At 40.3% G+C, this 21,888-nt stretch overlaps 1 protein-coding gene across 6 annotated transcripts in view; it reads right to left on the reverse strand.

Annotated features, from left to right (window-relative positions):
• MEGF11 (multiple EGF like domains 11) overlaps positions 1 to 21,888 on the reverse strand; it is a 200,296-nt gene that overhangs the window by 28,435 nt on the left and 149,973 nt on the right. For all 6 annotated transcript variants that reach the window (XM_035335633.1, XM_035335629.1, XM_035335630.1 and 3 more), the window contains exons 15-19: positions 11,062 to 11,208; positions 8,276 to 8,410; positions 4,934 to 5,062; positions 2,498 to 2,626; positions 1,661 to 1,789 (exon numbers count right to left, since the gene is read on the reverse strand). In XM_035335633.1, the coding sequence (XP_035191524.1) occupies positions 1,661 to 1,789; positions 2,498 to 2,626; positions 4,934 to 5,062; positions 8,276 to 8,410; positions 11,062 to 11,208 (669 nt within the window). The remainder of the gene's footprint in view (positions 1 to 1,660; positions 1,790 to 2,497; positions 2,627 to 4,933; positions 5,063 to 8,275; positions 8,411 to 11,061; positions 11,209 to 21,888) is intronic.

The following is a 21,888-nucleotide window of genomic DNA, read 5'->3' on the forward strand; positions in this document are numbered from 1 at the left end:
GTGTCACCACAAATGTTTTGCACAGCGTGACAACACCTCCCCAGTGCGAGTCTCTAAGTAACTTCCAGTAGGCAAATGTTGATATTAAATAATGAGCATTAGCCTGCATCTTTATAACGATTTGCAGTACGTATTAGAGGTGTATTTCTTTCTTCCATATGCAGGACCCCAAATTATGAAAAACAAAACTATTTCAGTTAATGCACATTCTGATGTTAACCTGTAACTTAAGGCTACAGGTCCTACTTAAGGTTGCCGGCCTCTGTGTTTAGGCATTTCATTGTGCTGGATGTGACTGCCCATCCAGCAGGATTCTGAGGAGGAAGGAGTCTTAATGCGGAAATACTTTTAGATGAAGTAGCAGAAAAGCAAATAAATGAATATATTGGTAGTTTGGATAGAAAATAAAACCTCAGGCTTTGTACAAAGGTTATAGATTATGAATGCTGTTCTTTGTATAAAACCATCTACTATGATAGAGTTCTATATGAAACTTTTTACTTTCCTATTTTATTCCTGGTTGCAGTAGAGGTGCACACAAACTCACAGTAAATTGGCCACTGACAGAATTACAGTGGCGCCGTATGTAATCCCCACACGAGCATGCAAATTTGGTCCTGAGACACATACTTGGATGAATTTAAGTATTTGTAAATGGAAACCATGTTCGCAAGTTTAGTTATATGTACTAATGCATGCACAAAGACCTGTGAAGCAAGCTTCAGTGAAGAAGCTTTCAGGCAGGCTTTTCACTTGCAAAGCTAGCAGGGATGTTACTGCATTAACCCACTGCCAAAAATAAATAAATAAATAAAGCTGTGGAATGAATGCAAGGGTAAGGTGAGATGGATTTTACCCTGTATTTAGAATCCAAGTAAGTGTGTGAGAATTTTCTTTTGATTTACTATACCAGACAAACAAGTAATTATTCAACTACAGCACATACAGTTTCCACTACCTTAAATCTTTGTCCTTAAAAGAAGCTATTTGGCACAGTGTACTAAACATGCCAGCAAGACATTGACAACAATTGCAGTAAGATATGCAAGCTCCCTTGCAAGGTAATTGAAGTTCATTGTTAAACGCTTGCTCGCTACTCAAGTTAAATGTAATCCTTCCAAAAATGACAAACAACTTTTGTTTCCTTGACCTGTTTTCATTGTAAAACGAATCTTTATTTGGTCCACATCTATAGCATAACAGCTTTGGCAAGAAAACTCCAATATTCTTCAGTATTCAGAGAACAGAAGGACGTTTTTTGAACTGTCTTTCTTCTGTCTTCCTCCATGCCTAGGGAAACTTAATGCTGTTGCCCTCAACAGCATCAACGAGCGTGATACAGTTTGTGGTTTTCCATTAATAAGGTACCAGAGGTTTGGGAAGGCTACATCCACTGAGTGCAGTGACTCGCTTTTATCTCACCTAACTTTAGGGTGGGAATGGAAAGGCCTAATTTGTAGTGGATTCACCACTTTCCATTACACTTAAACTGGCTGGCTTTCCAGAGGTGCCTTCTTCTCCCCATGGATTATGCAAGGAGCCTGGGGTTGTGGTCTTACTGACACCCTCAGTTCATAGCCTCAGTTCGTTTCTGCAAAGAATTCTGACCCCCCTACCCTCCCCACAGAGGAATGGAAAGGGAAGTCGCGCAGCAACTTACTTTGCTCACATTGTTTGCCTGTAAATCCAGTCCTGCACGTGCACTGGCCGGTGATGTGGTCACAGTCTGCTCCGTTCTGACACTGACAGACATTGGCACAGTTTTTTCCATAAAAAGCAGTTGGGCAACCTGGCGGGAATCAGAATAAGGAAAGCAATAAGCTGAAACACAAACCCAGATGTGCTAACAGCACAAAATAGGTAGGCCTATAAATCTAAGGATTTTCAGCCTCTGTATATCTGAAGACATTTATTTGATGATCTAAATGCAGAGCTACCACAGCAGCCAATTTTCTCACAGTAGTGTTTCCTGTATCTTACAGAACTGCCTTTTAAGCCTTTCAGAAGAATGAAAACCTGATCCATGTACACAAACTACATTTTCAAGGAGTGAAAGAAGATGGCTAGACAAAAATTCTCTAAAAGGCCAGAGATCAATTAATTACTTGCAAGTGAAAGGGCCTTCTCAGAAGGCTCTCCAGAATCTGATCTCCTCTTTTGTACAGTGCTGATAATTTCGCTTTGGTAGGATGAGAAATCTCAAACACTTTCCTAAAGCAGACAACATATATTGGGGCTTTAACAAGCAGGGGCAAGGACTGTACAAGTTCTGACATTGAGCCAGTAATCTAAATGATTGGTTCCACTTTTACAGAGTGCCAAAGGTATAAAAAACTTCGAAAAGCTTCAGGACATTTTCCGCAGGGTGACACAAAGTTATTCGCATGTATGAAGCAGGTGGTTTAACAGCCAAGACTGCAATACTTGGAAGGGACACGAGGTAGCAGCACATACTTTGACAGATTCTTTGACAAAATAGCGTCTCTGAAAGGCTTACGCTGAGTGCAGTAGAGCCCAGTCCAACCATGAGTACATCTACATTCTCCATCGTAAGGGCTGCACATTGCTCCGTTGTGGCAGTTGCATGAATGAAAGCAATCAGGGCCCCAAAAACCTGTGGGACAAGCTATGAAAATAAGAAACATTTGTCAGCTGACAAAAAAACAATGACACTACTTGAGTGCTGTGGAGGAACCACAATAAAGAGAGAACCTGTGAGACACCAGCAAGGCAGAACATCGCATAGAGGAGCTTGGCATCACTGCAGCAGCGATTCCCTGACCATGACTGGTTCTCCCAAGCCAACAACTGCTTTACAAAGCCAGGTTGCAAACCTGCACTGTCCAACCCTGGCACAAGTGACTTCTTCTCCATGTAGGTCGGGTGGCAGCATCAGGTCTGTGCTACGTGTGGGCACTGAGAACCACTGAAACGGTGACGCTCAAGACTACATTATGCTAAGTGCTCTGGCGACTCTCCCTGCCTTACTGGTGCTATCTGTGGAGACAATTTAGACAGGGTTTTAAGATATGGAGGTAATTTAATTTTCTTTTTGATATTCAGGAATTCTTGCATAATAAAGCACAGCTATTCGTGGTTTACTTTTGCTATGCAATCAACTGCTAAAATTACCACATTCATTTGAAACGTAGAGCACTACTCAAATTATGTAAAAATGTAAAGAAAACTTATTTCAGTATGAATTCCCATCCACAAAATCAGATTGCTTTTGTTGATGGGGATAATATTAAATTAAAATCTCCAGGTCTATTATGTATTTCTACAAGTACAATATTAATACATTTTCAGAAGTTATTTTAAGCCTCCCCTCCAAAAATGAATGCAGTAAGTTACAGTTATTAGTGCCAGACTAAAAGATCCAAATGATGATAACCCTTCAATATAACAACTATATTTTTGCTTTAAAAAGCACTTTCCATTGCTTCCTATTAAAGACATGAATTAATAAGGCATGGTTCCCAGGAAACCTGAAAGTACAGAAACCATGCCTATTTCCATGTATGCCATTGGCTCCAATTCTGACGATAAATGCAAGTTTCTGGCATATGACAGACATATCTAAAGCCAGAATGAATAGCAAAAAACCTGCCGTGACGTAAATCAAACAAAAGGTCACTGAACTCACACAATGTAAAGCTGAACGGGATTTGGCCTAAAGTATTCATGTTATAAGCAACCAGAAATATTTTTAAAAAGCCTTTGTAAGTCAGAGCTGCAGGGTCTTTTAATGTCTCCAGAACTGGCTCTGGAGCTGGAGCTAAAATTATCTCCTTTGTGGCTCCATCCCTCGGTCATCCCAGGTTAACTGGTGCGGAGGGAGGTGGGACCGAAATAGCTCCGTGCTGGACTGCAGTACAACAGGCCAGGTGTCCGCAGGAGCCTGGTGTAAGGCCAGCTTCACGTTGGGAGATTTATACTTTCTTTACAAGAAGGTAACTGTGGAAACAGGCATGTTCCTGCTTTGTTCGTCCAAAATACCAAGCAGCTATCACCATTTCCTCCTGCCTTCTAAACTGGCAGTTGTTGCTACTCAACTGGGCTGCCTCACTTGGTAAGAAAATCTCATCTATTTTCAAGGTTAACAGAAACTAACAGTCATTTCCCAATTACATGGCTAAATATAATGAGGAATCTGTGCAGCTTTCTGTCTTTTTTTTTTTTTTCCTTTCTTGAGTGACAGCAATATTCTGCCTGTGGAAGACACACAATAAAAGCAAAATTACAGCCGTCTGTTTTTATCCGATTCCTACTTTATCACTTGAAGTTTAATATATTTTACTCTGGAATGCTGTCTAATATGCTAGTTGTATCCTGAATATGAAGTAACAGTTCTGAATGATAGGATATTGCTTCCCTCTGTGATCTATCTTCAATTAAGGGATGCTCTCAGGAAATGACACTTTGGGATCAGCAAATGCCAATCTTCTACCTGGGCAATTTTTGAGAAGAAATCCTCCATCCCTCCAAGCCCACATTGACTTTTACAATTAAATTACATTTAATAGAAATATTTCAGCTGCCTAATTTCTCAATTCTATGGGCTCAGTACATGAAAACATTTACAGGTTAATAATTTCTAATGTAATAGCTGAAAGAAAATGATTTCAAAAAATAAATAAAAGGGAATTCAGCTAGAAATTAAAAGGGAGCATGGAGCTTTCTTTTCTGATAAGAGCTTGTGACCTCCCTTTCCTGTAATAGAAGCTAGTAACGGCTTCTGCAAATTCCAACTGCATAAACTAAGCCAAAGCTAACTTAGATTAATTAAAAGAAATACGCTATAAAGAGAATAAGGCACTGGCTGCTGTAATACTTCAGGGATTTTCCTAGAATCTGCCTTTAACTTTCAGAAAACACTAAACAGGAAAGCATGTTATTTTAAAGCAGAGAGGAAAATTAACACTTTGCTTACTCTGAGAGCAGTCCTTCCCTATCCAGCCTGGAAAACACTGACATGATCCATCAATAGGATTGCACGTCCCGTTCTCGGTGCACTGGCAGACCTCATCACAGTTCTTCCCGTATTTTCCACTGGGACAGACTGGAAATACAAGGCAGTTCACTGAAAGCTGCTTCATAATGAATATTTGGAAGTCACAGGACTTAACATTTAGCAATTAGAGAGAAAAATAATTATGACATTTTTCTTTGCTGAAGACAAATGGGCAAATTTTTCTGGAAATAAGGAAGAGGCAGAAGAAAGCATTCAAGTCCATTGTGTTTGCTTACTTCCCAAGCATAAAAACATGAAAAAGTCATCTTGAAATAGGTTTTTCTGCTGGAAAATGATTCTAATATAGTTAGAGGCATCTATCCACTTTGCTGTAGTACTTGTTCAGTTATGTTGCTAATGAAGGTTTAACGGATTATATATTTTTGACTGAGAGTTGTTAAACTTCTGCTGTATCTTTACAAAAGTAGGGTCTGTTCTTGCTGGCCCACATTGCTTGTTCCTGAAGTTGGAAGAAAAGAAACTGAGATTTTTTTTTTCCAGAATCATCTCGTAGCAGCCTAAGCACAGTGACATAAAACTAATAGGTATATCTTCAGCCTCACACCAAACGATTGGAAATCTTTAACTTTAAAGTTGATGGAAAGCTCTGCTCGGTAATGAATGAAATGTGTAATTTCTGTGCTCCTATTGGCTGTGTTCCCTGACAAAAACAAATATATTTTCAAAACAAGATAAAATACACAGTCCATCTTTGGATAGAATGTAACAAATGGAACTGGACGTGTATCCCGGTAAATAATAGTGATGTCAAAAAAGTGATTAAGGCACTTCCCTGAATTATGCAACTGGTTTACCACTTCAGTCCCTCTCACTTTCTCATGTGCAGTCTCTGCAGGTGACCTCGATCTATCCTGACTGTGAATCAGCCACAGATTGAAATCCTGAGCTGTGATTCATTTGCTTTTATACAATATGCCATCTTCTACTCTTACTATGGCAGAAACCTGAGAATGGTGCAGAAAACAATAGCGTATAGTCTAGCTGCAGACTTATCTGTAGGAGTGGATAAAGTTGGCTTTCAAATTATGTGCTAAACAGAATGGTTCTCTTCCTGAAAAGAGATAAAACTAAACACATTATACGACACAATGAAAAGAACAATATGTGGACACAAAGAGAAAGAAAGAAGGAAAGAAACGGAAAGAGCAAAAACTAAAATGATATGTCAGCCTGCATTTTCATATATGCTAGCACCATTATTCACTTCCAGTGCTCTATACAGAGCAGTTCAGTGCAATATTTTTATTGCATCTTTAAGATGGAGATGGATAACATCACTTAAATGAAGTCTGGATTGTTTATCTGTACAAAAAACAGTTCTCAAAAGGCTTACTTAAAATAAGAGCTGATTTACACGGCAATGTGGAATACTAACAAATTAGGAAACGATTTGTGGTCCAAACACTGATTCTGACAAAGGCAACAGGTCATATTTTATAAAAGAAATGCTTCAGTTTGGCACAGTGAGAGCTAGCAGAGGGGTTCCTACCATGTGAGCACCTCTTGTCTTAGTGAAATAGCATGATGCCCTCCAGGATGTCAGCACAGAAGGATTACAAAAGCTATCCTGCCAAAATGGTTGTTCTCTTGTAAAGCTGTGAGATCCACATACAAGCGCTTCTCAAAATGCTTCAAACGTTTTAAACAAAGCTGTAAGGTAAGGACTAATACTGCCTTCTTCAGGAACAACCTGATTGTACAATGCAGGCAGCGATGTTAATTAGCTATAAAAGCTCTGAAGTGGGACTCTGAAAGTCTCTGTGGGATGTCAGGTGTGTTGCAGCAGCAATAACATGTTATTATCAATCCATCTTGCTACATGATTGGGAAAGATATTCATAAAACAGCTGCTTAGCTTTGTGCTGCTTAAATCCTTAGTACAACCATGTCAACTTGGACAGTTTTGGAGGTTACACAGCTCCTTGCATGCATGTGCTGCTGCTGATGGGAGAACATTCCTGCTGCCAGAAAAAGAGACAGCACAAGGAGATGAAAATTCAAAAGTGAAATCTTTGTTTCACGTTTTTCTAATGGAAAACATTAATTAGCATTTTTCTTTCTCCAAAATAAAGTTACATGCTAACTCATTATGACAAACTGCAACACAAATTGATTTTAATTAGGACATGAATATTTTTAAATTAATTTGCTGGATAGATCAACATTTCAAAGTAAAACCAGAAGTGCTGAACATCTGAGCAAAAATAAAATAGAATTTTCTTAAGAGGATAATTAGTCCTGCTTACGCTTTGAAATCTGGCTAACTTTTCACATAAAATGGACAAATTCACTGAAATATGTTCATTTTAATAAATTAATTGGTATAATGTTTAGTTGACTCTACAGCATAGGGAAAAGGAAACATGGTTACATTTAATCTTTTAATGATTGTGCATAAGTACTGTCTGCTATTTCAAACTTTCTGAAAAGCAGGTTATTAAAAAATGTCAGTTCAATTTTTACAAGGATGGTGACTTCACAAGGGCAGTAGCCATTAAGAATCATCTCTTTTACATTTGTGTGTAGAAAATACCCCCAGTGGTATGCGATAGCTCAGACTCTGCAGACTACTGTAATGATTTTGCAAGCAGGTTTAGGATAAGACTGAAAATGGAACCTGTGGTTAAAAGTGGAGTAACTTTCAGAGGTACAGAAAAAGGTACAGTGAGGCACGTTGGGGAGAGTTGGAGCTACTCTTGCCTGTGAGAATGAACTCTTTGACTGCCTCATTGCCAATTTTTCTGTTTCTTACACTTGTGTTTGGGTGCATGTGATTTCTGCTGCTAGAGTCAGGTCCTAGGTGGCGTACATCAGGTTGCATGCATTAACTTGGTGTTTGGTCTTCTGTAACTGAGCTGTCCTGTACCTTAACTAATACCTACTGCTCCTGCTGAAAAAGCGTGTGAAGGTGTAATCGACATTTAGGATATGATAGGCTTAGTGAAAAGGAAAATGAAACCATTGGATGGCTGATATATTTACAGCAGGTGTCTCATTCCATATTCATTTCAACACAGAGCAGCAGACCTGTTTTATTTATGAAAGCAGGAGCACATCACATTTACAAAAGGGTGACTAAGTACCTATTTGCATTTTGCCTCTGAAGTAAAGAATTCTTGTGATCTAAACTGCTGAAACAAGGGGAAAAAACGCAGAAACATTATGATCAGTCTTACTGCAGAGTCACAGCCACGGAAACTTGGGAAAGACGGTGGCATTTGGGGATCCAGGGCTCAGTACCTTGGTTGCAGAGTGCGCCAAAGAATCCTGGCAAACAGTCACAGTGTCCTGACACGTGGTGACAGGGACCGCTGCTGTGCACACACTGAGGGCATGGCTGGCTGCAGTGGTGTCCGTGGAAGCCAGGGGGACAAACTGAAGACAGAACAAAATAAACCATCACAGGTTTGCAGAAGATTTCTCGTTGCTGAGAGCTTTAGAATTCTCTCTCTGTCTTAATCCCAAACCAATACATTTTCTATTTTCTAAGTCACCTAGTTTCACGAACAGCAGAAATTATGAAGCCAGTTAGACTATCCTGTCTCTAATAAAGTGTGATCTCTGAGTAAAACTATTCAAACATTCACACCATCCTACATCATGTAAGTGCATGGCTGTTCTATAACCCAGCTGAGCTCTCACAGCACCCTCTCTCTCTCAAAGGACTAATTCGAGTCTCTCTAGCCCTCTCCAGCTAAACTTTCACAAAACATGTGAGTTTACGACATTTGATGCCTCATATCCCTCTGGCAGATATGGTTAATACTCGATAACATCTTCCAAAGCTTTTAAGACAGGCAAGAATTCACACACATACACGGACAGCAGAAATTCAGAATACCGTTTCCTTAGCAAATGAAGCTAAGAAATCAAGGAAGGAATATTAGGAAACTCAATGTTTTTCTTCTAAGCAACTATGTCAAAAGCTGTTTTCTAAACACGTTAGGTGCAATACCTGTGTTCAATTAGGACCTTCAGTTTATACATGCCATTGCAGGAGCAGCATCCGGCAGTGATGAACAGAATCTAAAAATGGTAATTATGGCAACAGCATACAAGATCACCTAATTTGCATCAGTAATCACGCTGGATAGCTGAACAAACTTGCCATGAACTGTGTGCTTAGTTTGCTTAAAACTTGGATTGAAATTATTATAGAAGTTGTCCATAAGGTGTGTCCATAAGAGCCAAGATCAGGGTCCAATATCTCTTACAAATCAGTATTGCAGCTTCTAAGCACACGTAGAATGAAAAAAACATCCGCTGTCCAAACATTCACTGCTACAGATAAGCACAAAAAAACATGAAATTGCAGTAAGTAACAGTAAAAATGCCTTTATATGTTTTTGGTTTTACTCCTGTGACTCTCTATTACCCAGTTCTGCCTCAGTGGTTACTATATCATGTCTGCGCTATTTTTTCACCGAATGAGAATTTTTCTCTTGGTCGGTATGTTCACAGTGGGTGTCAGGTTCTTACACTACTGCAGATTTCCAGCTGGAACTTGGCTGACAGGTTAGTTGATGATGCACTTGCTATAAAACAACCTGGATCATTCCTGGAGACGTTTTTGCAGGTCTAAGAGCAGTAAACCATCCTGGTGTCTCATGTAATCCTGATTACACAGACAGAACAAGCTGGAGGGGTGTCATCTTCTGTACTGCCCTTTATGGGCTGAAATCTGCTTCTAAATCAGTTTCCAAGAGGGAAACGGGAATGATTCTGAGAGTAAAATTAGCAGTCTAAAGCTACCTTCGCCTACAGAGATGTCCTCTTCATGAGGTAGTCGAGTTTAAATCCAGCAGACAAGGTGGGAACAAGCTGAATTCCCTGGCTGTATCTTCACAGAGGGGCATTTCAGCAATGCAGAGAGCAGAAGCATCCAGAGAACCCCTCTGCTGTCACCCCAGGGGGAAGGAGAATTTCTCTTCATTAAGTTCTTAGCAAATGTCCTCCGGGAACAGCCTGATTAGTGGAGTTGCAAGCTGGGGCATGGTTTGCCTCTTGTAGACTACATGCCATGAGCTGATAAAACTAAGCTGTTTTTTTCATCTCAGAAAGGCCAGAAACTATTAACTTCTGGAGGTTTTGTACTCTTAGGGTTTCAAATTTGTAAAACAATTTCTTCCCCAATTCCCAGAAGCTCTGAGCACCACATTTCAGCCTTGGAGAGAGGTTTTACAGCTATATAGATATGCTGAAGCACCTGGAAATTGGGGTTTATAATGGAAATGCTTATAGGCCATTAACTACAGCAGTGCTAGAGGTCAGTGTAATAATGGCTTTAAATAAAAACTGTCAGCTACAAATTATTTTTAGAGACGAGTGTGTGCTAGTGTCAAGTGTAACTGGTGAAATCAGTAGGGATATATGAACTGGGCATGGAGAATGTCTTACAGGAAGAACAAGGGCTGCTGCAAGAAAGAAAGACAAATCCATTTCTTGTTTGCATAGGAAGAAGGTTGCATTGGTTTGGATCAGTGGATAAGGGTCCCTCAGGGGCAAATGCAGTTTCCCAGATAAAGCAAATGAGAGGATTTTTATCTCCTTGACACATTTTAATATGTAGCAGCAGAGCATCAGACGGGAGCTATTTCAGGCTGCTGTGTTTCTTTTTCTGGCATATAAGAAAACATTGCCTTGTTATTTTGATAGCCAACTCATCTACTTGTCATCATGTGATGGGCCAGAGCTGACTCTACTTAGCAGGTATCCTACAGTTTAGTGTGACACAACTGTAAACCAGATCTTGCACAAATCTTGCCAAGTTTGGAATGCAAAATCGTCGCTCCTTCTTTCAGGTCACCTGTGACCTCTAAGAGCTGTGGAAGGCCAGAAGAAACAGAAGGCAACACTCAACACAGCAGAGTCTTGGCTTCTTGGTCAAGAAGAATTTTTTGGGCTTTTACCCTGAGCAAGTCATGAGCTAAAGCAGCTCAGAAACCTGTGGCTCTGTATCTCCAGTGCCACAAAAACAGCGTTTCTATCTGCTTTGCATCCTCCAACACGTCTACGGAAAATCTTACTTCTCTGGCACAAGGGTCCTCTGTATCCGGGTGCACAGTCACAGGTGCCGTCCTCTGGGGAGCAGGATCCCCCGTTCTCACAGTTACAGGAGATGGAGCAGTTTGGTCCCCAGCGGCCCTGGCTGCAGATATTGTCACAGTGGATGCCTAGAGAACAGAAAGGTGCACGTTAGGTTTCACACAGCTTACTCTGCTCATTGATCAAAGAAATGTATGGGTGGATTGACACCTCACAGTACATCACAGAGCAAACAAGGGAGTCTGAAAAAGAAATAGCTATTCTTTTATCTGCTTATTAAAGTGAAAATTAAGAAAATGCTAAAGAAGTGAATTCTGCAGGTGTCAGTGGGCTCCTGTGCAATCCTTAGCACCATCTCAGGAAGCTCTGCATGTCATCCGAGAGATGAAGGTCAGGAATTGCTTTAAAGTCACAAAGGATCTCAAATAACTGGCCTGGAAATATGCAGTTGATTGAAATCTGATTACTTAGCTGTTGTGAACTGGAAGACTGGGAAAAAAAAATAAAAAATCAGGGCTCTGAAAAAAAAAAAAAAAAAAAGTCTAGTATTTGGATTCTTGAACGTGTACAAATTCAGCTCGACGTTGTGCCTTGCTCACTACCCGGCTTACGGCACAGGGCTCTGGGTTATTATACACATGCTCCACATCCACCCTGAGCTCTCCGAGTTCTGTGTTAATGAACCGAGTTCTGATCTAGCAAGAGGCCATATGTGGCCATAGGCTGATCATCTGCATGTTAAACAGAGACCGAGACCTGCCAATCCAGCTCCCAGGGATTCCCAGGGTTGTTGTTTGATATTTATTATTATGAAAAGCAAAGCTCGGAAACACTGGAAGGAACACACAGCCAGAAAGCTTAACATGAGGCTTCTGGCAGTGTGTCAACTGGTTTTGTTTTAACTGGTGACTTACAAAAACAACCCGGTGCCATGGCTTGTCACGTATTAAGGCAAGCGAAGGATTTGATCCTGCACACCACTACTTCTTCAAGAGATTCTTACTCCACTGGGATAAGGCAGCACCAATATCTGCAATTAGCAGAGCTATTTGCATGATCAAGGGCTCCTTGGATTGAAAAAGGTTTGCAGGATCATGAGCTAAGAGAGACATTAAGCACCGCCAGCTGCAGGGAGTGGCATTAGCAGGAGCATGCTGAGATGCTGATAACAACAGAAAAAAAGAATCCCAGGCTGGCTCGAAAATTTTCCTAACAACATTACCACACCGGGCGCTTTACAACTGCTCCACCAAGATTTGATGGCATATGCATGCCCTAGCTAGACTTGCAACATGAAGATGTTCTTTATCATCCATGCACATGTCCCCACTGCATAATGGGATAAATGCAGACAAGGGCCCTAAGAGCCCCAGCCAGAGGCTGGATTAGCGCATCGCCAAGGAGAAATACAATCAAGTAATTTCCTACACCTCTGATAACTTCATCTGGACGCTACAGGTAATGGACTATATTTCTGAAGCTGTGATCTGTACAGTCACCAAACTTTGAGGATTATTAAATCAGCTAGAAGTCATTATAAACACACTTACAGTGCAGTTTCAAGTTGGTTTTATAAATCTCTGAAGCTAATACAGTAAGAAATACTGCAGAGCTAAAATTTCCCTTTTCTGAAGATTAATCACACAATTATAATGTCCCTTCCTAGAAAATCTTAACCAAGCCTGGCAAAAGTACAGTTTGAAATGGGGTTTTTAGGAATACACGTTCATAGCTTTATTTATAAAGAGGCCTGGTCTGTGCTGTAAAACTTAATAAAAATCACATTAAAATATAGTAAAAACATAATACAAGCTCAATCACTTAATACTTAAATATATCTGAACCAAAGGGGGGGCAAAAAGAGACAAAGAGTATCTGTATAAGTAAAATGAAGAAAAACAATAATTTCACTACTCCCCTTTGAAATCAAATCTATCCTTGGATTGCTTTAACAGTAAACGCTTTGCCTGCACACCTATGTAATGAATCTACTGTACTCTGTAATTAAAAAGTAATACAATAAATGGTAAATAAATAAATGCATTTCATACATGCATATATATGTGATCATTTGTAGTTTTTAAAGTCTCACCAGAAGCTCCCAGAAATTAAATTCCAACACAAATGCAGAAAAATGAGCATCTTTTCCTCCTGACTGCAGAATTGAAAATACAGTTCTTGTTGTGAATGGGCTATTTATAAATGGAGACAATTAAACAGCATTATTTCTTGTCTCTTTCAGCAAAGTTTGGGGAAGAATGACATTGGCTTCCTTCTCTTGAAAGGTAGCTGAATTAGAATGCCACGGCTGTTCTTTGCAGCAGCAAAGTCCTTCCTTTCGTAATGAATAATGAGGGATGTCTTCTCGCTCCTAACGAAGGCAATGAGTCATTGTGAAGCCGATTGTTGTAACATAAAGGGGGAAAACGGAAACCTTCTAGAAGACATTGATACCCGTTACAGCACTTATTTATTTATTAATTTTCGGAAGACAACTGAGAAGGTGCCACAGTCAATTTTTATTACTTTATATTACTCCAGCTCTCATGGAAGATTTCATTTTTTGGAGGCTCCTTCTCACACTGAATTGCAAATGTAAATGAGAAGTTAACATTGCATCTGGACGTGCATGTCTTATGGAATTGTGCTAAAAAAAAAAGCACCTTAATTTTACAATTCCCTAACTTGACAGCGTATGAAGGGGGAGTCCATCCCTCCCAGCTACTTTACAATCGGAGTCAGTGAAGCAGAAAGCCTCCTTAATGTAAAACTTTAACCTTTGCTTAGGAACTTGCTGATGAACATTTCTGATAAGCAATTAGTTGTCAGTTTCCAGAAATATATAAAAAGGCTGAAGTTGACACATCTCAGTATCATCTCATGTTATAACTATGGAGTCCTAACTCATGAACAAATTCTTTGTTTGACAAGCATGATGTAGAAATTAGAAAGACAACGACCAGAAGAGTAAGTCCTTGAAGCTGCAGGAAGCAGTTCTATACATAAACTCTATTGCCTAGATACCAAGAAATCATCTTACTGCCTGAGGCTGTAGTTCACAACTGCAGATACTGGCATGAAATTACACTTCCAAGACCTCCTTAAACAATGTTCTGGGAGTGAAAGGTAAGTGAAATTCACATAACTTACAAAAATTATAGTTATCCACTGTACATGGGCAAAGGACATCGTGCAGTAAGCCAGAGCCGAGGTAAGAGCAGAATCTGCTACGGCTTTTTATCCAGCCTGTGAAACAGGAGCCCCAAATCTTCCATGTCCTGGCATGGATTTGGGGTATTGCAAACGCTGGCTGCTCCCAGGTAGGATTTCCTCTGCTGTCCTTTTGACTGCTCTGTACATGGAATTAACTCCCACCTGCCATACCTTCTTCCTTTGCATGCACAAGCGGCAGCGCAAACTGCAAAAAGCTTGAATTGCTGTTGTGTATGCTGTGAAAAACATGACCTTACCCACCAGAGCAATCACGACTGCACTTTTCTAAGGGACAACTACACGGGAGAGCTGTTCCAAGCTGCTTCCCCTTATGGGCTTATTCAGGACAGTTTACTACCAAGAGGTCAGCAACTGCTCTCTGGGACATCGGGATGATTTTGCAGGTCTTTGGTGCAGACCTCCCAGGGGAGAAGCAAGTGGGTTGTGCAGTGATCTCCCAAGGCAACGTGGCTGGAGGTATGTGTGTCCAGTGACTTGATGCGATATAAATTTGTGTCTGGCTTGCATGGAACGGTACAAATTTTCACCAGAAGTTTGGTTCTTTGTATTCAAATACACAACCAGCACTGTGAAAGCTCCACCTAGCATCCACAGGGGCAGCGTGCAGAGGAGCAAGAAAAAGAAAAAGGAAAAAAAAGCTGACAGCTATACAGCGAGGATATAAGGCATCTCTAGGCGAGCTGCTTCACATACTGCTTCCATTAATAATCTTAAATAGCTTCAATGAAAGTTTGTCAAAGTAATGCAGATTTAGTGCTGTCTGTAACTATATCACACTGAAGGACTTTGGAGGGTGAAATTCCGGAAAGCCAGATATAAGCAGAATTCCCTTTCTTCTCTCTCCAGTTTATTTGTGCAATTGCACTCGGGCTTGGGGATTATGTCTCCAGCTCTTAATAAAGTCTGCCATTGTTTGTCTGCCTTGTCTCTAGATAGTTGGAAACTAATACTCTAAACACAATAGAAGAGCAAAAATGGAAGGAACAAATGAGAACTTGTGGCCTATTTTTGACCAGTGCTATCCCTTGACAGTAGCCTCTGCAGCAGGGCCTTCATGCTGCCCAGCATCTAATTATTTTCCAGGGATGTAGGAATTTGATAAATTATAGGATGTTGGTCCCATCCCCCCATGTACTTTAATTTTGTATCTACTAGAGTACAACTGTAATTATTTCTCTGAATAAGAACTTCAGCTTTTTTTTTTTTTCAATAATCACAATCTAAAGACAGATGCAACATCAATTAGCAATGACAGGAATGATTTCAGCAGACATTTGAATCCAACACAAACACTGTGCTCTCCTCCACCTGTCTTTCAACATGACATGAAGTCATAATAATCTCTTATCTCTGGCACTTGAATAGCTCTGGAAAGAACTGCTTTTTATGCACAAACAGGCATCGGATTTAGGCAGGCAGTGCTGTGGAAGCCTCAAGTTTGGTGAGTCACGCTTGGCGTTGATCTGGAATGCCTGGTAGCTTTTGTCTCTGGCACCACTAACTCTCTAACGGAGGTTTGACTGCCTGTTGACACAGCACACAGCGGCACAACCAAAACAGTAGCAACACAGCTTCAATAGCAGCAAGCAGCCTCACAATTATAGCTGCGATTGTAATGGCAAGGCCATTTTAGAGAGGCAGTCGCTGAAAGGGCACTAAGTACTCGATCATATTGAAAGAGGTCTGGGAATGCATCCCTGAGTGGGATCTCAAGAGTTGACCGCTCCTTCACCCAACGCAGACCCTCCTCTCTCCATCGTGCAGGTCAGTGCCACCTGCAGAGACCCCTTTGGTGGCTGTGCCACCTCCTGCGCATGAGCCCTGGGTCCTAGGCACACAGCTGTCACTCCAGAGCCAGAATCCACTGAGGTCCCCTGCAAGTCTCACCTTGGCCTCCTAATTTGTGCCTTTATTTCTGATGCTGATTTCTATATTCATGTGTTCACCTTTTGTTTAACCTTATTCTCTTCTCTTTCCCCAGTACTCGTATTGCTGTTACGTTTATGTTGCATCTATAAATTCTATTTAAATCAGCTTTGTATTTGAGATTAGATCAGCATGCTTTCATAAGTGAGTCCTTTGCTGCTTCAGTCTATAAAAAGTAAAAGAAAATTCAATAAGGACATAAGAAATAAATGTCTGATTAGCTCTGGATCAGCTGTTCAGAAGGTGTTACGATAGCATATGTACGAGAGTTCATAAAGAATCCTTGATGCTCTTCTATCATTTTTTTTGCATTGTGATATTTATGCCTACCTGAGGCAAACCCCACAGCACGATTCATGACAACTCAGCTTTAAGGATGCTGAAGAACTGGAAAATCTGTTTGGGGACGGTAGCAGATAGAAGAAAACATAAAGGGATCTCCCATAAAATTAAATGGAAACATTAAGAATTGATGGCTGCTCATCCAGTCTGCAAACAAGCTATTTTTGTTTTTATATAGTGAAACTATTCAACAGAGATAACAGCAGCAACATCATCTGTGAACTTTTGTGGCGTTCTTAAAATGCTTTTCTAACTAAATTTTTTATTTTTATTTTTTTCAGACTGAAGCTGTGGCGCCCTTATTTACCTTGCTAAGCATTGTTCACTGGTGGGCTTCAGTGGGGCAACTCCTGTGTGCAAGAGCCCATCAGTCTAAATGAAAGCTCGTCAATCTGGTCCTAAATAATGAAGAATAAGCCTTTCCCCGCAGTCAGTGAAATATTCTAAATTGTCTCTTTTCTCATCATTGCATAGGCGATTTATGCACCCATTAATGTAAGTGTTTTTCTGAAAGTAATATACTTACAGCCTAATGCACCTCTGTGGAGCACTAATCCTACCCCTATTTTTAATTATCTAGAGAAAACTCCAGATATGAATCATCCAACTCAGGGAATTTATGCAATAATAGCTTAAAGGCAAGAGACCTACCTCGCAAGAAATTGAGTAAGTCAAAATGTTTGCTAAAATTAAGGATCATCTGGTTCCCTTTGCTACTGGATATTCCCCAGGGTGCACTCCTGCAGGAAGAAAACTTGCTGCTAACAAAGGGTAGATCCTGGAGGAAAATGTACCAACAGGAGTCAGGCCCTACCCAGTCTTCCTTCATCTTTAGGATGCTTCCTTCCTACTAATTCTCAAACTCTGGACGTGATTTCAGGCCAGGAAGGAACAGGAACTTGGGAAAGACCATCAGCAAGTAAAAAGGAGAGAGGAATCTGTAAGTGGGAAAAAATGGATTGTTTTCCTGACTTTTAAATGTTCCAGCCCCTGAGCCACGAGGTAAGGATGCAGCTTAGCAAGAACTGTTGTACAACAGAACGTGTGTGAGATCTTTGTGTTTAATAACACTGAGTGAAATTCAACCTTTTCTGCTTTGTGCAGAAGGGGAAGGAAGATATTTACAACATTTGTCACTGAGAACACTTTTCACCAGTATCATATATATACAACATTTCAGCTCGCTGCCTGTTTATTGAATTATCTTTCCCTTTTCTTCCTTCACACGCTGCATGCTAGCATTCAGTATTTAGTCTGCTGAAATGTTCACAAATAATTTTTTCACTGCTTCTCGCCCACATTTATTTATAGGTGAACGTATTGCACACACAGCCAGGCTTATATATAGAATGCCTCCATATTAACATGGAAAATAGTTGAATATCTCTAGTATCAAATTTCATTTTTCAGAAGCCATTAAATTAGCATAACCCAGGATGCCATCCAAGCTATATCTTTTCATACAATTTTAAAAGCTGTCCTTTAATAAGTGAAAATAAAACCAAAAATAAATACGAAGATAAGTGAACTCGTATCTCTTCTGTATTTATAAGACAAATACTGCAATCATTTGCATGCATGCTTATGTTTAGCAGTAGGCTTACTGCAGATTCTAATTATAGTCTAAGGGTCTGATCCAACTCCCACTGAATGAGTGGCAAAAATCCAACGGATTTCATGAAAGGTGAAATATATCCTAAAACTGGCACAGGACAAACACAGCTAAACCCCCCCTTAGATGAGAATCTGGAGCCTCCTAGATATCTGCCAAGGAAAGCACAGACATAATTAATGTCAGGACATCAATGATGTCTTTGATATAACTTCATAATTCATATTTTTGAAAATTAGCCCTATATCAGCAGGAACCATACTTAAAGGTTCCTGTCAAAGAGAGAATTTTTAAGCACAGCCTGACATAAAAATCTTATCAACTCACTTGAAATTAAGTCAATGAAAATTTAAAGCTAATTTCTAATAAGCTTATGTTACATTCATAGGCTAAAGGACACTTGTCAAACCCATAGAGTAAGTATACCTTTTCATATGGAAAAGATTTTCACTTTTGAAAGGCAGAGGCCAGAAGAGAGACTAAAATGCATCATTTTAGACCAACTCTTAACATTTCTAGTTTTTCTGTCTGCTTAAAGCTAATGTAAGGATACAGGATAATCACAGAAATAAATTATTAATTTAAGAATCTGGGATAAGACTGCCAAAAGTGATAAGTGCAAAATATGGCTTAGATAATGGGATTAGACATCTAGAAAATGTGTGTTTAATAGGAACTTACTATAGCTCCATTTGGGTATTTTAGGCTTAGTATTACAACCCGAGAGAGCACGAAACAGTCCGTTTAAAAAACAAAGCCAACCCACAGCATTATGAACTCCGACGTGCCATGGACCTGGTCAGCCATAAACCTGCAGGGACATAAATATGAGTCCTAGATTTTCTCTAGTTTTAAAGATGTGCAGAAAAGTCAGCTGCCAATTGTATGAGTATACGCTGGAGTAGATCTGTTAATGACAATAGAATTAATTTGGCTTCAGACTAGTACAGCTGTGGAGAGAGTCTGGCTCTAAAATCGTAAATTAAATACTGCTGCAACCGAGGAAAAGTCATATTAATAAAAACAAAATATATTTTATGGAAAGCTAAATGGGAAGTTATTTTTTTTTTCTTGAAAGATCACCTTCTTGCAAAGAACTCAGGAAGAGTGAAGTTAAAAATACCTTAGAGCTCACTGTCAAAGTGGTCAGTGTTTCTTTAAAATTCAAAAAGACCTTCCCTTGAGTAAAAGGCTTATCAGTTTTCCCGAATTAATGTGTCCACGGGAGGGAAGAAACATGCTTCTGTGTTTGAGTGACAGTGCAGATGTCACTCGCAGCCTGCAAATTCTCTCAAATGTGAAGTCTCATTCCTCAAAGCTCACCTTATCTGTGACCAGCCTATGTTTCCTGACCCCATTAACTCGCTTATACAATCGCACGTGGAAATCCCTACAACCTGAGACTACCACAACTACTGTACAGTATTTCTGGACATGATAAGAGACAATTAGGGTTTACGTTGCTGGCAATGTATGGAAGTTACAGAGGTTGTAAAGGACAGTGAAATAGATATTTTTACTTTGTGTATGTTACGGCAAAGAGGGAGGCTGCTCTCATGAGACATGAACGAAGTCTGAAGGTGAAAAGTACCAACATGGTGACAAAATGGTTCTTCCTCTATCACCACATACAATTTTCAGACTTGTATTTGCCATTCTGATTAATTAAGAAGGGTTTAACTTATGAAGGGTTCTTTTATAATCAGCTACAGGATGCATATGCCTTTACTTTCCATCTTACCTCTACAATAATGTCTTATTTTCCTCACGCATTTGGGGATGCTGAAACCTACTGAATAAACTTTGGCTTTGGATGTTCAGAAGAGCCACTGAGTTTAGCAGTTCAGTGTGATAATTGAGATAGCATCACAATGACAACGCTCTATAGAAAGCAGACAGCGATACAAAAAACGAAAGACACAACCAAGATTCAGATAAGACAGCATTTCAGATTAAAGGAATTCAGATAAACAGGAGTTTAACTGACCTTAACATTTACATGAATGGAATATATCCCCCTGTAGATCACTTTCTGTTTAATCCCACTGTAATATCTAAAAGGTTAACAAAATACACGCTGCCACAATTAACTTGAAGCACATTGACTCGTTACAGGGAGGAAATGAGCTTGCTGTGAGTATCAGCCAGGCCTGTGGCTTCTCTTGCTGTAATCTGTTTGCAGGAGGGATGTCTGACTGTGAAAATGGATGGACATGGGTCTTAGAGTCAGGATGAGCAGTGGCTGCCTCTGGCTTCCCAGAGAGTCCTGCAAACTTGGCCCAGGTCAAGCACAAAGCGAACACCTCCAGAAAGCAGAGGACAGAGCAGCAGCTACGAATAATACAGTTATGGGGGGCTGTACTGAGCGAACCAACTAGAGGCTTTGTCGTAGTATTGGTTCCAACATCTATAAGGATGCCATTTCTTGTAAGAAACATGCAGTCAGCTGCCAGAGTAAGGCTACCCAAGTAGATGGCCCCCTTCTGTCCAATTTCAGGTCATTTATTAAGTGAGAGGAGCCTGGCTAAAATTTGTGAGCCTATCACTGTCACTGAGCATCCAGGGGAGGAGTTCCACCTGGGTGAGATGAGGCTCCTGCCTGCTTCCCTAGGACCTGTTTGCTTCCAAAGGACTTCGAGGAAATGCTCCACCATGCAGCTTTTCTGCACTTGCATTCTCTCCGAGGATACAGTGTGTGTGAGATCCCTAATTAAGCAAATGCAATTAGCATAGAAGCACTCCATTTTCAAGCATTTTCATTTTAACCTGAATGTACACAAAATAGCACCTCTCTCGCAAATGACTGGTAGCTGTACGGTATGTGCGCACACATACGCACAGACATACACAGCTGCAAGCACAAAAGCGATATGTATCTAAAATGCATAGCAGATCCGGGGTGGAGAGACCCTTGTTAATCTTTAGAAAGCAATCAGTCTAATCAGACAGGACTCGATCCCGCTGGCGGCTACGCTTTTCCTTTTTAACCTGACAATAGACATGAAGATGTCTTCTTTTAATTTCAAGGATACTATTTATATGTTAAGCATGTGCAAGCCCAAGAACTCCATTCAGTGCAAGGCTAGGCCCTTATTTTTATTTGCTGCTGACATTTTCTTCATATGGATTCAAAGCCAGCTCCACATCGTGTCAGCAGGTCAGATCTGATTTCGGACCACACTTGAACAAGTCTCACTGTACTTGTACCACATGAGAGCCTTTTGCCAATGTGGCTCTGGTCTTTTAAGAAAAAAGGTCACAGTTTTCCTGCTATCTACAAAGCTGTTGGTGACACGACGTGCCTGTGTACCTGGTTGGGTAATTTTCAGCTATAACAACAGGGTGCAATCATCTTCAGATCTGATCTGTCTCAGGGTCTAACTCCTGCCTTTGGCTGCACATGTGCAATTCCCCACTGAACTTATTGGCAACCGTATATGCATGTCTAAGCAGCTTGTTGCCAGTATGCTTATTCATGCATACAGCTGGTCTGTACAGCTTTGTAATCTCTTGGCTGATACGTTCTCTTCATCATCTTCCCCTCTGCTAAGTATGCTCTGCTCCTGAAAATTACCTTTTCTCAGCTGGTACACATGGAAAGGTGGGAGAGCATCGCCCTGAATAATAGACTCTTGATGGGTGGCAGTCACAACACAATAAAAGGATGGTAGACTGCTATTAACTTATATTGTAT

Source organism: Oxyura jamaicensis, chromosome 10, assembly GCF_011077185.1.
Source record: "Oxyura jamaicensis isolate SHBP4307 breed ruddy duck chromosome 10, BPBGC_Ojam_1.0, whole genome shotgun sequence".
NCBI classification, from domain to species: Eukaryota; Metazoa; Chordata; class Aves; order Anseriformes; family Anatidae; genus Oxyura; species Oxyura jamaicensis.